At 44.3% G+C, this 14561-nt stretch overlaps 1 protein-coding gene across 1 annotated transcript; it reads left to right on the top strand.

Annotated features, from left to right (window-relative positions):
• Window positions 1-9921: 9921 nt before the first annotated feature.
• Window positions 9922-14457, top strand: LOC133366645 (glucose-6-phosphatase catalytic subunit 1-like). The gene is made up of 5 exons (XM_061589971.1): window positions 9922-10214; window positions 10986-11095; window positions 11202-11307; window positions 12462-12577; window positions 12987-14457. Exons 1-5 carry the CDS (start codon window positions 9985-9987, stop codon window positions 13496-13498), a joined length of 1074 nt encoding a protein of 357 aa, XP_061445955.1. The 5' UTR covers window positions 9922-9984; the 3' UTR covers window positions 13499-14457.
• Window positions 14458-14561: the final 104 nt, after the last annotated feature.

Raw genomic sequence — 14561 nt, 5'->3', positions numbered from 1 at the left:
GACTGATGTATCTTTAGGAGAAGAGAAAGTCAGCCAAGTGCAGGTGTTCTTGCAACTCTGTAATGGGAAAAAACAGAAGGTGGAATTCTCCCTTCCCTCTGCACAACTTTTAAAGATACAGAAGACCTCTTGGAGGCCGGGCCTGGCAACCAAGAGGTCTTTTGTATCTTTAAAAGTTGTGCAGGGAGCAGGGAGAATTCCACCTTGTGGTTTTTCCCATTACAGAGTTACAAGAACACCTGCACTTGGCTGACTTTCTCTTCTCCTAAAGATACAGGATCAGTCTCAGGCCATGGACCTGGCAACGCTAGTGAGAAGGGATCTGTTGACCTTGGCTTCAGGAACCCCTTGCCTTGTCACTAGCCCCCCCTGGCACAGACCTGCCTGCTTATCAATGGTGAACAATAGCCCTTACCTATCTGAGCATCAGACTGTACAGGCCTGTTAAGCTTCTGAGGCCTCTGTTACAAACCACTCTAGGACCTTAGCAGGGGCTCTGATCCTGCTGGGCCTCTTCCCTGTCCCCCCAGGACAAGAGAGCTCTTAGTTGCTCTTCCCATAATTCTGACCTGAGCCATTCTGGGCTGCAAACACACTCCTCTCGGGCTGTCACCAGACTTGGAACACCATAAGTATTTGCTGCTTCCGGAGAAATCATGGTCCAAAGTTGACCAGCTTGCTTTAATGTCCCCATGTGACAATTACGCAACACTTTGTGCCGGATTAGAGTAAATCAAGAAAGAAGTATGTAGAGAAGAACTGGTGGGTTAGTAAGGAGAATATGGAAGAAAGTTGCACAATGCAAAAGATAAACAGCTTCTAGCATGTTAATTATCCTTCCAGAATGACCAATCTATGGGAGTAGAAGAAAAATGAAGGATGTTCATATGGAATATAGGAAGCTTCCATCTACCAAGTCAGACCATAGGACCATCTAGAGCAGTACTATCAACTCTGGAAGTGGCTCTCCAGGGTTTTAGACTGGTGTCACCGTCTTTTGCATTCATAACATGTGCTGTATCACAGAGATTGCAGGTTTATCTATGTAGAGATTCGTTCATTCACTCACTCACTCACTCTTTCTCTCTCACACACATACACAGTGGTTTTGTAGTAAAAAAAATGAGGTGCTGCTACTCATATCTTGCTAAAAATGTTGTGGGCGCCAGCCCAAAATGGCTGCCATGGGCAGCAAATAAAGAGGTGGCTGTATGGGAGAATTCTCTCTCTCACACACACACACACACACACACACACAGTGTGTGTGTGTGTGTGTGTGTGTGTGTGTGTGTGTGTCCTGGGTTGGCCAAAGAATCATGGGAAATGTAGTTAAAGGGTGCTGGGAATGTGTACCTCTGTGAGGGGAAAACTACAGTTCCCATAATTCTTTGGGGAAGTAATACGCTTTAAATGAGCTTTGGATGTGCTTTAAATGTATGGCATGGATCTGTCCCATGTGGGGTCCTTTCTTTGCATCTCTTGGGAAATTGCCAGCTTTCCTGGAAATGTTGCTGGGCGCTCATCACCAGGGGTAGCTAGAAGGTCGCCTGGGATCCACTAGGATGAGGTTGATTTGAAATAGATCAGTGAGGATTTCTGATGTCCGTTTGTTTAACAATGGTCAATAACAAAATCTCTCTCCAACCCCCCCCCCAAAATGTAAAGAATGCTGTTGAAATTTAGAAAGCTGGAGGGGGACCAGGAGAGGATTTTTGTATGGAAGGACTGTGAGCCCAGTTCAGTTTGAGTAGACTCGGTTCGGAATAGGGATGGAAAGATCTGTTAATTTCAATTCTCTCAGTTTCTAATTTTTCCTGTCTTAAATTCAAATCTCCATATTTCTGCAGCAATTTGTGATTAAAAAAAAAATCCTCATGAAAATTCTCCAGCATTTTAATGCAAAGTTCTACTAATAAACACTAATGTACACATTTCTGCAAGCAATTATTTGTCATATAATGTATGTTTGTATGTTATTTTCACTTGTATATTCATTTTTATGTACACTTCCCCTAACATATGCATTTTTGTAAACACTGTTTGGTTGGCGAACTGCATTGCAAAATTCAAATAAATGTGAGTTTTGGAGGATGGCTGTGTTAATTGGTGGGTCTTGGGGTTCTAGTAAAAAACAGCGTAGAACCCACAAGTCTGCTCATCTCTGCTCTACACCTAACCCAGGATTTTCGGATTTCCTCAGGCTTTGCAAGCCTAGTTTTGCAGCCTTAAGAGTGGGTAAGCACCTTTTTGTTTTGCTTGTTTCAGTGAAATTTGTGATGTTGTTTGGTGCATAGCACCAATTTCTTGACTTGTGAACATGTTGTGCAATACATGCTGCCTTGATTATACACAGCCAGATGTCATTGCTATTATATCACCGTCAATGTTTAATTAAAGCTTGCTGTTATCACGGAGTTCGTTCTCAGTGCTAAGCCTCTGCCAGGGAATATCTAAAGTCCTAATCAAGTGGATGAGCGCCACTGAGCACGTGCAGCATACGTGCTGCTTAAGATTCAGTAACCACAACCAGCCTCCACATGCTGTTTATGGGCCAGGGCATCACGTAGACTTTTGTCACTATAGAAAATTCACACACACACACACACAAACACACAGGACCAAACTACACGTTACCTAGGATACCCGTTAGTAGATCTCCTAATGTATTTCCCCCCCTCTAAAATCAGCCACAGTGGAAGAGCTACTTTGGATTGGGGCCATGCCACTGGGGGAGGGGTTAACTTGTTCACCTTATTGATTTCCCCATTACAAATGTCCTTCCCCACCCTGACAGCAAGCTGCTATTACCTGTCTAAACATACAAGTATAGAATACTTTCCCTTCCACAGTGAATAGCAGTTTTGGTGGGAGAGATTTGCGCTGGGGAATCAGCATGGGAGAAAGGGTGGCATTAAACCTGGTGTAGCTGAAATTGAGCCCTCCAGGTGTTATTAGATTACATCTTCTATAATTCCTGACCATTGGCCAGTCTGGCTGGGGAATATAGGAAGTCTCATACAGAGTCAGACCACTGGTTCATCTAGCTCAGTATTGTCCACACTGACTGGCAGCAGCTCTTCAGGGCTTCAGACAGGGGACTTTCCCAGCCCTAGCTGGAGATGCTGGGGACTGAACCTAGGACCTTCTGCATGCAAAGCAGATGCTCTGCTAAGCTATGGCCCTTCTCCCATACAGTTCATGAGAGCTGTAATCCAACAAGATCTGGAGGGCACCATGTTGGTTACCCCTGTATTAAACCCTGCCTCTGCTTTATCATAACCTCGATCCAAAGCAACACCCTTCTACTCCCCCAGTAACACACACTGCTGATTTTAGACGGTATGAAGGGAGATCCACGGCTGGAACTATTAAGCTTCTCACTTAGGCGCCAATTACTGGTTTACCATCCCTTCACTGCTGCTTTTAGGAAAAGAAACATAGATTGGAAGGTATCCTGTGCAGCATGCAGTCTGGCTCTCTTTGGTGAAAAAATGATTCTTGGGCTTCTTGAAGCCTCAGGGCCAAACTACACATAATGCTAAATGTGTCACTTGGAAGCACATCAGGGTTGTAACATTGGTGGGGATTTTCATCAGGCTCATGGCTGGGGTAAGAAGGGTTAAACCTCCCCTTCCTATGTGCTGTCATTCAATGAAAATCCCCCCTTGCATCTACCATTAAGTAAAAACAAACAAATATGCTTCACAGCGATGTGTTTAGTGTCGCATGTAGCATGGCCCTCAGAGTCTGCTGCGCTCGGGTGCAAAGCCATTTGGTCTGAATGCTGAGCAATGGAAGTGGGGCTTGTGGCTGCCAAACTTTGCAGTGCCGTTTCCCTCTCTGTCCTTTTTCCTTCATGCATACCCTCCTTGCTTTCAGATTGCTTATTTACGTAATATATGCAAATGAAGTTGGGCTATGATGTTGGATGGCGTGATGAAGCTGGATGATAAACACAGGGGCCCTGGGAAAAACCAGGGAACATTCGCCTCTGTTGCTGCAATCTGGCTGGTGGTGTTAGTAGGACAAAGGTTGGCCAAAGAGAAGAGCTGAGCATGATGCAGCATGTGGCTTTTTGCATCCCTGTTTCCTAGGATAGAAACTGTATAAATAACCCAATCATGTCATTTTACCAGCTTGTCTCAACACAGAGGCTGCCTTCTTGGCCTCGTCCTCCACATACCAGCCTTATGGCAGCCATAAACTCATGAGGACTGCAGACGGAGCTGTTGGGGGGGGGGGAGAGCTACCCAGTTGGGTGCAGGCTCCTTTTGCATACTGGTAGGTGTACCAAAAACTAAATGTGCTCTAATCCACAGGAAAATAAAACAGGAGGAAACCAGACAAATTTCGCCAATGCAATTTTTGTAAGGAGCCAGGAGCTGCAAAATGGTCTCCAGACTGCAATGGTTTGAAGATCCTATCAGCATCTCTCTTGAATAAACATGAAATCAGATCTTTCTTTACAAATAATATTGACATCTCCATTTTATTATACAGCCACGAGAGTTTTCGCATTCTGTAATGTTAAATTGAAAATACCCTGACCTGCTGCTTCTCATAAACTAATTTCAAAACAAAACCTTACATAGCATATAGCCCTGAACTCAGAAATGCTTGCTGAACAACCCTCTAGGTTTTCATGGCAATACACAAAACACTCAGAGAGAATATAGAGTTCAAAATGTAAAACACAAGAAAAAAAATCCAGACACCTGTTGGACTTTTTTCTGTCAGTGGTCTCATAATTTGTTGAAATTAATTAAAAATCACCCATGTTCACACAGTTCCTGTAATCTTGTTACTGACCTTGCCCCATACTCTGATCTTCAACATTTGCAGTTTAAAGGTTAAAAAAAATGCCTGGCTGATTTTTAATTAATTTAAGAAATTTAGCATTGGAGTCAATTATAAGTGTGGGCATGCTCAGTAAGAACCAACTGTCAGTGTTCTAAAAGCCAGACTCACAGCTGTTTGCTTGGTTAATGAGGGGGCCAAAACCTTGCCAGACATTTTTTTCCACTTTAGACAGTCATGGCTTCACCCAAAGAATCCTAGGAAGTGTAGTTTGTGAAGGGTGCTGAGAGTTGTTAAGAAACTCCTAATTCCCTGACAGAGCTCCAGTGGCCAGAGAGGTTTAACAGTCAGCCCCTTTTCTGGGGATTGTAACTCTGCTAGGGGAATTGGGCATCTCCTACCAACTCTCAGCACCCTTCACAAACTACTCTTCCCAGGATTCTTTGGGAGAAACCATGACTGTCTAAAGTGTCTAAAGTGAAATAAAGGCTTTGGTGTGTATGTGGCCAGTGACAGCTTTACATTTGGGTGGGAGACTATAAGTGCCTGCTGTAGAATGAAAAGATGGGGGGAACCCTGAAAAACAATGATAGTGTTCACAATGTTTTCCTTTTGGAAAGGAAAGCAACTTTCCCTCTGCCCAGTGCCCACCCACCCAATCTCCTCCCTTCCCCCTTCCTCCCCTTTTCTCCTTCTTCCCCCTCCTCCCCCTGCCCCTTCCCCAGGTCAGTTTCACCTATCCTAAGCATGATTATACAGGAGTAAATCCCATTGAACTCAACAAGCATGCAAATGATCAGACCTGCCTTTCCCTTCCCCCTCTCTCCTCTCTTTCCTCCTCTCTCCTTCCCCTCCCCTCCCCTCTCCTCTCCCTTCCCTTCTTCCCTCCCCTCTTCGGTCTTCCTCCTCCCCTGCCTACTCCAGCCCATATGCTCAGAGGCACATGTCCCCAAATTCTTCCAAGTTACACAGGAAGAGGATGGGACTGTGAAAGACCAATCCAAATTGTGTTTGCATTTTGATACATTTGTAGGGCAGTACAATATCTCAGAGAGGAGGTGAGGTCTCCTGCTCCCCTGGTGCATTCACTATAGCTGCCCAATTTCCCTGCCTTTTAAAGTTTGATAGAAATATCTGTCGGCTATAGGAGATTGATTTCATAAAATTGCTCTATTCCCAACTTTGTTTCTCCAAATCATTTGCTGATTCATCAGCATTTTTTCTTGGGAATAAATAGGGATGAAATTTGATTCAGTTCACAGTTAAAGGTGAACCTATCTAAACCACATTTCTTGAACTAATACATGAACTGAAACATAGCCATTATTTAAAAATCCATACTTCTCCAAATGTTGCAATGCAGTTCTCCAGCCACGTAATGCATACAAAAATGCATATACTGGGGTAATATGTACATGGAAATGCATGTATTAGTGAAAATGATATACACAAATGCATTATATTAGGCAAAACCGCTTTGTAAAAATGTGTGTATTAGGATAAATTCACACTAAATGCTGATTAAGTTTCATGAGGACTTTTTAAATTGCAAATTGATGTGGAAATGTGGAGAACTTAATTTAAGACTGTAAAAATTAGAAACTGAGAGAAACAGAAATAGTAACATTTGCCTCTTTCTAGAAGTAAGTCCCACTGAACCCATGGGGCTTACTTCTGATTAGACATGCATAGGCCTGTAATGTTAATTTCTGCTACCCCATCCCCACTCCACTCCAAATTGTATAGAATGCCTTTTGAACTTTTGAATAAAACATCTTTGAATGTGTGTGTTTGCACAACATTCTTAAATTTCAAAAATCCAAATGTAAAAAAATGGAACAACACACTGTGACTATATATATATTTAATAAGCATGCTTCAATTGCAATTTTTTATTTGGAGGGGTATTTAGCACTGCACCTCTCAAACAAAATGAACAGCTGTAAGAACTATTCACCCTCTCTTTAAAAGTGTCTTTCTCTGCAGATAGTTCAGTTACTGCCCACTATAATGCTGCCCCCCCCTCAGTGAGCGCCAAAAGAGGCAGCTATCTTTTTATGGTGGCAGATTCTGAATTTCCCAAAATTCAAAAAATAGCTCAGGACAGGACTTTCTGGGGAAAACAAAATGGTGGCCACTCCAATTCTCTTCCACCCAAAATAATTTAATGTCAGGCCTGAAATATTGCAAAAACAAAACCACCTGTTACACGGTAGGTGAAACTGGTGAGAAACACTCCTCAGTTTGGTCCAAACCCAGTTTTTTTATGCTGATTCATTTCTCTGGGGCTTGTATAGGTATTTCCTGTGGACTATGCCAAAAATCCCCTAGAGTAACCCGGGATTAAGAGCCAAACTAGATGAGGTATGGGAGGCACAAAAATTAAAAGCAGCATCTGCTGTGATTAGGGTCTCTCACAGTTTTTGTTTTAGTAACTAGCGATAGCTACTGGCTGCTTGGAAAATATAGCGTTGTTCAGTCCTCCTTTCCTTTCCTGCCTTTTCTCTGATGAAAAGCATCCTCATTCCCTAAACGGTTATTTGATCAGCTGCAGGGGAAACAGAACAGTATCTGTGCCTGTCTTCTTTCCTCCCTATGGAGCTAATCGCAACTGGGGGCAGGGGGTTTATTGAGGAAAGAGCATAGGATTAGGATCTCTTGCATCATGTCTTGTGTGGCCTTAATATGAGGCCTGGTTAACGTTTGCAACAGTTTCCTTCAGTCTTCTGAGTTCTAGGAACATTTCTGCTTCTCACATCCGTTGTTCGTGAGGTGCAGAGTAGAAAAGGGGAGGTCAGAGAGTGATTTATTTTGGACTCTTCTAAATTCTAGTTCCACGTCTGCAGTGGTCTGGCCTTCAGGGACATGGCCGCTGCCTGCGCAGATTGCAGCAGGTCAAGAGCCCTCAGCCTGGACTTTCGTTGGGGAGTGGAGATAAGCTAGACATTTTCACTGGCTGACCAGAAATCATTAACCCTGCTCTTCCCAATGGCACAGAGTGTGGACATCATCATGATTTGGAGGAGAGGCATTATCTGCTCACAGCATTGCCAAAGCTTGCATTGTGCTCAGGGTTTCCAGGAACAAAAGAAGAACAAACTGCACCAGTGGTAAACAGGAAAAGGTGGTTAATTTTCTCCGGCAAAGGGGTCTGGGAGAGGAAAGATATTTGCATGTTTTCTGCCCATAAAAGTTAGTGTAGGGTATGGAAAAAATTAATTTCCTTTTCCTCACTTAACTCTTGGCTCCAAATATTATTTTATGTATTTATTCTACAGATTTATATCCCACCCTCCAATGCAAGTAGTTCCAGGGCAGCTAATGGCCATGATCAGAATAAAACAATGAAAGCAATAAAACAAAACAGGTGAAAAGAATATGCAGATCTAAAACACACACACTCTCCTCTGGCCTTGTCTCATACTTAAACCTGGATGATTTCTTGTTCCTTCACATGAGTTTCCTTTTTCCACACTCTCTGGGAACTAGAGGCCAAACTACGCTTCACGTTATTCACGTTTTTACAAAAGGCATGCTTAAACTGGCCACGTTTAATTTGATGAAAAAGCAGCCATGGGGGCCCAGACAGATAAAACCTTTGCTGATTGAAGACTGAAATCTTAAACTCACTCATGTCTAATTGAACTGAATGGCGCTTACTTCTGCATACTTAGAATCAAGGCTCTGATGATGGGCATTTCAGGATTGTTTGGAAAATAAGTGCTGTGTGGAATTAAATTTTCATTCTATTACCATCTGACTGCAGAAAAGTAATGCCCCATCAGTGCTAATGGCTCCTGTGGTGTGGGAAGAGCCCCAAACTCGAGAATCTTGCAGAGGTGTGTTTATCATATCTTGCACACTTGCAGCAATGACAAAAGTGTATTTTCATAATTAACATATTTCCCCCCTACTTCATGCACACAAAACAAATTAAAAAAGTAAAATATGTTTTGTTAAGTGTTTGTGTGTGGCATGTTCATGCACTTGGTGTGATTACAATACCGAACTCTTAAATGGCCTTTATCAAGTGGTTCGTGCTGATAATACCAGCAGAGGGGGTCAAGATTTGGCCCTTTGCAATGCATCAATTGATGAAGTGTCAGGCTTCAAATTGGCTGGAGTCAGCATTCTATCTTTGCCATTTGCAGCTGCCTAAGATAAACTGAATGGGAGCCAACAAGGTGGATGCTGTTGCAGAAGAAAGCCCAACTGAAGCAGGAACCAGAAGAGGCCCTCTGTCCAAAGTACAGCAGGTTGTTAGTAGGTCAGCTTTACTTGTTCAAGAATACTGGGCCACACTGTCTTGAGCTTAGTTTTGGAATGCATTCTGCAGAGAGGGAGTGAGCAGATAAACTGGTAAAATCTCATGTTCTAAAGCAAGGATAAGGAACCTGCACCCCTCCAGCTGTTGCTGGACTACAACTGGCATCATCCCCTGGCCACTATCACACTGGCTTGGTTTGATGGGAGTTGGAGTCCAACAACATCTGGTGGGGGTTACAGGTTTCTTATCTCAGCTCAGCTAAAGCTGTATATGCCAGATGTACAGGGGAAAGGAAGGCCTAAGGTAATCTTAAGAAAAGAAGATTGGGAGATGGGGTGATAACAATTTTTAAACATTCAAAAGGTGGTATAGAATCACATGGCTGCTAAGAGGGATGGAAGGCTCTGTCAATTTCGGTTCTCTCACCCAGAACTTGGAGTGGGGAGCGGTGCATGGACTAACCCAGAGATGCTTCCTTTTATCTAGGGGCAGAGCTTGGAAAAGTTACTTTTTTGAACTACAACTCCCATCAGCCCAATCCACTGGCCATGCTGGCTGGGGCTGATGGGAGTTGTAGTTTTAAAAAAGTAACTTTTCCAAGCTCTGTCTAGGGGACAGAATGAAGGTTTAATGTTAGCGTGAATGTGTCACTGGAAAGAGTTAACACTCCTGCCATGAGGGTAACAGGCTGTTTTGGATGGCTTCTTTGTCCCTCTTACGTAAGTTTCTCTAAACTTGTTTGTCCCAAGCTGGTAGGGGGAAGCACCTTTGACCAGGAGGTGTTTTTGTACCAAAGTGATTTTGGGTCCAAAGCTCAAGCTGCCACACACAGGAGAGGATAAAAGGCATTGAAAGCTGTGTAAGGGCGCAGTACAACTTCAGCACAGACCAAAATAGCTTGTTGCTCGACTGCTGATAGAATGGAAGCCGGCATGGACATTCTCCATCACTCAGGCATCCAAGCCACACACTACCTCCAAACAAGCTACCCGGGAACCCAGGATTGGTTCCTCTTTGTTTCTTTTGCTGCTGACCTTCGAAACACGTTCTTTGTCCTCTTCCCCATCTGGTTCCACCTTTGTGAAGCAGTGGGGATCAAACTCATCTGGGTGGCTGTGATTGGTGACTGGTTGAACCTCGTCTTCAAGTGGTAAGTAGCCTGTCTACTTTCAGCTTGTCGTCTGAACTTGGGGCTTCTTAATCTGGGCTCAGTCCTAGAACATGTAATGTTGTTTATTGGGCAAAGTACAAGGTGCTTTCCCTTACCAAGAGTATCCACAGCTAGTCACCATACATTTGAAATAAAAAAAGGATGATCTTTCAGCTCAAAGAGCATGGCTCCTGGCAAGTCTGAACCCTGGCAGCAACCAATGTAGGAATGGCTAGCTCATGCAACCCTTTCCAGCTACCCTCTTATAGTATGTGAACTCAGCTGTCGGGATGGCCTCAGCAGAACAAGGTTCTACACCCCTCCATCTCCCTTCTGCTTTCTCTTTCCCTTTCATCTGCTGTTCCATGCAAATTCCACGCCAACCTGGTGACTAAGTTTTTTTTCTGGATCCATGTAATGGGGGAAAAGGTCCTCAGCTGCTCCTGGTTGACTTCAGTGAGGTATGTGTGTGGCCTGTTGTTACCTTCAAAGCTAGCATCTGGGACATATATCCATTTGCCATGTGAATGGGCCTGCCCTCAATTCTGTTTCTTTCTAGCATCAGACTTCCAAATACTCCATGAGAATATGGATATTCTCTGACCTATCTGTGTACAAAGTGAATCTTCATGCTCAGAAATTTGTGTGGATGGCATTTGGTTTTGTTCTGCCTTTGACCTTGCTCGTTCTGTCGTAAGGAAATCCCTTCCCCATTTCCTTTGGCAAATCCTCATAGACTCATAGTACCTCTAATATTCCCTTTCTCTACAGGATCTTGTTTGGGCAGAGACCTTACTGGTGGGTACATGAGACCAATTTCTACCATAACACCTCAGTCCCTGCAATCCAGCAGTTCCCTGCTACTTGTGAAACCGGCCCAGGTGAGATGCCAAAGAAAAGGATGGCAGTTTCTGCTGCAGTGGTGGGATAGGAGACAGGGCTGAATGTGGGGCTAGAGAGTGATCTGAGGTCTCTTTTTCACTTTAGGGAGTCCCTCTGGTCATGCAATGGGTTCAGCTGGTGTGTACTATGTGATGGTTATGGCCATTCTCTCCATCATCCTGGGGAACAAGCAGCCATCATGGAAACACCGGTAAGTGTAATAAAAGCCTATGAAGAAGTAATAAAAGGCACACTCGGAGCAAGGGATAGTGATGGGAAAGTTTTTACTTTCAGAGTATGATATTAAGTATATAGTATGATATTAAGCAATCCTTCCATTGTTGAAGGGAAAAATCAAAAGTCCTACGTTTTATCCCAGGAGAGGCTTTGGTATAGAATGGCTTAGCAGGAAAACGACTCCACTGAGCCCCAATCATATGCACAAGCAGGGACTACTGAAGGGAGGGAACCTTGGACAATCAGCTTCCATCCTCCTACAGGGCCCCAAAAGTCTCAGAAGGCCATAGGGAGCCTCTGATTAATTAATTAAACAGACGTTGAGACAGCTGTTTGGGCAAAAATGCCTTTCACTTTGGCAGTTCATGCTTTCATCCAGCCAGAGGTTTGCTGATGATAAGGAAAAGGGATACCAGGAGAGAGCAAGATGATTCCTGTCTGGGTAGATGTTGTTGCCCCTAAAATTGTCAGTTGCAACTGTAGAATTGAAGAAGCCTTGCTAGGATCTGGGAGAAGGCAGGTGTAACATTGTAAAGTGTAGCATGGCTGCACTGGAAACACCCTCAGAGTGTGATCAGTATAAATGTGCCTGTTCCTGTCTAGGATCATGCTTTGGAAAAATTCGTGCAGGTCTGAACCAGAAGCCAGATGATTGTGCTGATTGGCTGGCCCCTGCGGTATCACCAAGAAACTCATTTCCCAGTCCCTGGAACAATTTTCTAGCTTTAAAATAACATTCCCCTTTTTCTTTTTTAATGAATCAGGCAGTGGCAGCCTGTCTGAAGTATGTAGGAAGGGACAACACTTGACTGCAGAGCCAGTATTTGATTTGCTGGGGATGCGTATCTGTCATTTCTGTTGTGAAGCCAGCAGAAAGCCAGGCTCATGTTGCAGCTGAACAATCTGCTGTCTCAGAGAGGCAGAGGCTGGGATCTTACCTAATGCAAAAATTCCCCAGGAACCCACGGTCTGGTTTTCCAGAACTCTTACATCTCCTGAGAGTGGGTGGCAGAGGTGGGTAAAGGATTTTGATCTTGCAAGTGAGCTTGGGAGATCCCCTCCCGGAAAGAAAGACTGCCTCGATTGCCTGTGTTCATCTTTATTCTCCTGTCTTGTTTTCTTTTGCAGCTCCTTGCAGGCAGTGCTGTGGGCCACATTTGGGGCTGTCCAAGTCTGTGTCTGTCTCTCGCGTGTCTTCATTGCTGCCCATTTCCCCCACCAAGTCATCACTGGTGTCTTCTCAGGTCAGTGCAGCCCTTATGCAGTTTACTCCCAATCAGCACGATTTGATGCCATGATTGTGCTGAGATGTACTGCAAGACTGCAGCCACAGAGTACAGGAGGATTTGATGCCATGATCTCAGCTGCAGAGTCCAGATTCTAATATGCAGACCCCACGGAACAAAATTTGAGTGGGCGTGAAAATGAGGTCTTGATGAGGCTGTGAGATGCCTGTAGAATAGAATATATCTCTGCATGTCTTCTGGAGCTTATGTGTGATTGCAATCTAGGTATGTATCTTGTTTAGCATGCAAAAGACCAGGGCTATTTTGGAAACCGTATTGCAAGATATCTTGCTCCCAATCCCTGAGATTTTTCAAGAATTGGTAATATGAATGTCCTGACCTGCTATGCCTTCTCTTCCCAATCCAGGCATGTTGGTTGCTGAGTTTTTCCAGCGCATACGCTCCATCTATGACCCCAGCCTGCGGAAGTATGTGGGGACCACCCTTGCCCTCTTCTCTTTTGCCCTGGGTTTCTATCTGCTGCTGAGGATGCTGGGTGTGGACCTCCTGTGGACTTTGGAAAAGGCCAAGAGGTGGTGTGAAAATCCAGAGTGGGTCCACCTGGACACCACGCCATTTGCTGGCCTCCTGCGCAACTTGGGTGTCCTCTTTGGACTGGGACTGGCTCTCAATTCCCCGATGTACATGGAAAGTTGCAAAGGGAAGCAAGAGAAGCAGCTGACCTTTCAACTGGGCTGCATTAGTGCTTCCCTCCTCATTCTGCACATCTTTGACTCTTTCAAGCCTCCTGCCAAGGTGGAACTGCTCTTCTACGTGCTTTCTTTTTGTAAGAGTGCCGCTGTGCCCTTAGCAGCAGTTGCCCTCATTCCCTATTGCGTCTCCCAGCTGCTTACCCAACAGGACAAGAAAACTGTATAGCTGTGAGGGCTAGAATTGTTTTCTATGAACTTAAGCTGGTGAAGAGCTACAATGCAAGACCTCAGGGGCCAAAGGACTGTTCTTGGTGACCATCTTATCTAAGTATTCCGGGCAGGCCTCATGCCCCAGCTGGATTCAGGGTGAAGTTAACCCATCTGCCCCCCCCCCCAATACCAGTCAGGGTTCAACTAACGCTGTCAATAGGACACAATTCCAGTGGTGCAGTTCGGTAATTTTAGACTCCGGACTAAATGGGGAGGAAGACTCTCTAGATGGTGATGTGTATTACTTCACTTACTTTGAAATGGGGTAAGCCAGCCCTGCTGCATTTGGGGCCCCTCCTGCTAATTCTGCTCAGTGGAGCCCTGGACGTCTGCCCTGAAGTCCTGTCCAGACACTACCGCTGCATGATTCTGCCTGGGCTCTTCATCATGCATGATATGCCTCTGGAGAGGGACACCTGCACTTTTGTCCACTGCCAGGAAAAGCAGTTATTCAGCTTGGTGCCCTCAGCTGAGATAACAGGCACATGGATCTTCTCCACCATAGCCTGCCTTGTGGTAGACGAGTCAAAGAGGAAACAGAGAAGAGAAGCCACTTAGCCAGTACCAGTGCACCCATGACACCCACCAGCATTGTTTACACCTCAAGAGATAATCTCCCTAGTGAATTTGGCTAGTGGTGCGAAGTCAAGCTATCGCCCTTGTATGTGTTATGGGGATTTCTTAATCACTGAAGGATGAATGTTATGTTTTTGGTGGGAAAGGAGTAAAGATGGTAAGCCCACCCCTGGACTACCAAAGACTATAAATGACTTTTGTAAATGTCTGCATGTCATATTTCTGTATTTGTATATAGATCATTTTGTTATTAATAAAGCATGCTTTGTTAGCAAATGATGGTCAGTTTTCTTTTGAAAATATTTTAAAAATAAAATATTAAATGTGGTTTTAAAAGTTCCTCACACATCAATACAATTATTTCCCCTGCTAGTTGACTCTTCTATCCTTGATTCAGAAAATTACCTCTTGCCTGGAGCCCCCTCCGTCTTAGAGAGACCACC

Source organism: Rhineura floridana, chromosome 11 (assembly GCF_030035675.1).
Source record: "Rhineura floridana isolate rRhiFlo1 chromosome 11, rRhiFlo1.hap2, whole genome shotgun sequence".
In the NCBI taxonomy this organism is placed as follows: Eukaryota; Metazoa; Chordata; class Lepidosauria; order Squamata; family Rhineuridae; genus Rhineura; species Rhineura floridana.
Note: the sequence above shows the minus strand (reverse complement) of the source record. Positions and strands in the feature narration are given on the sequence as shown.

Excerpts from the sequence above, each read along its gene's own strand:
- LOC133366645 (XM_061589971.1), top strand. The coding sequence starts at position 9,985 with ATGGAAGCCGGCATGGACATTCTCCATCACTCAGGCATCCAAGCCACA. Across the intron at positions 11,308-12,461 it reads CAGCCATCATGGAAACACCG|CTCCTTGCAGGCAGTGCTGT; the intron begins GTAAGTGTAATA and ends TTTCTTTTGCAG. Across the intron at positions 12,578-12,986 it reads CATCACTGGTGTCTTCTCAG|GCATGTTGGTTGCTGAGTTT; the intron begins GTCAGTGCAGCC and ends TTCCCAATCCAG.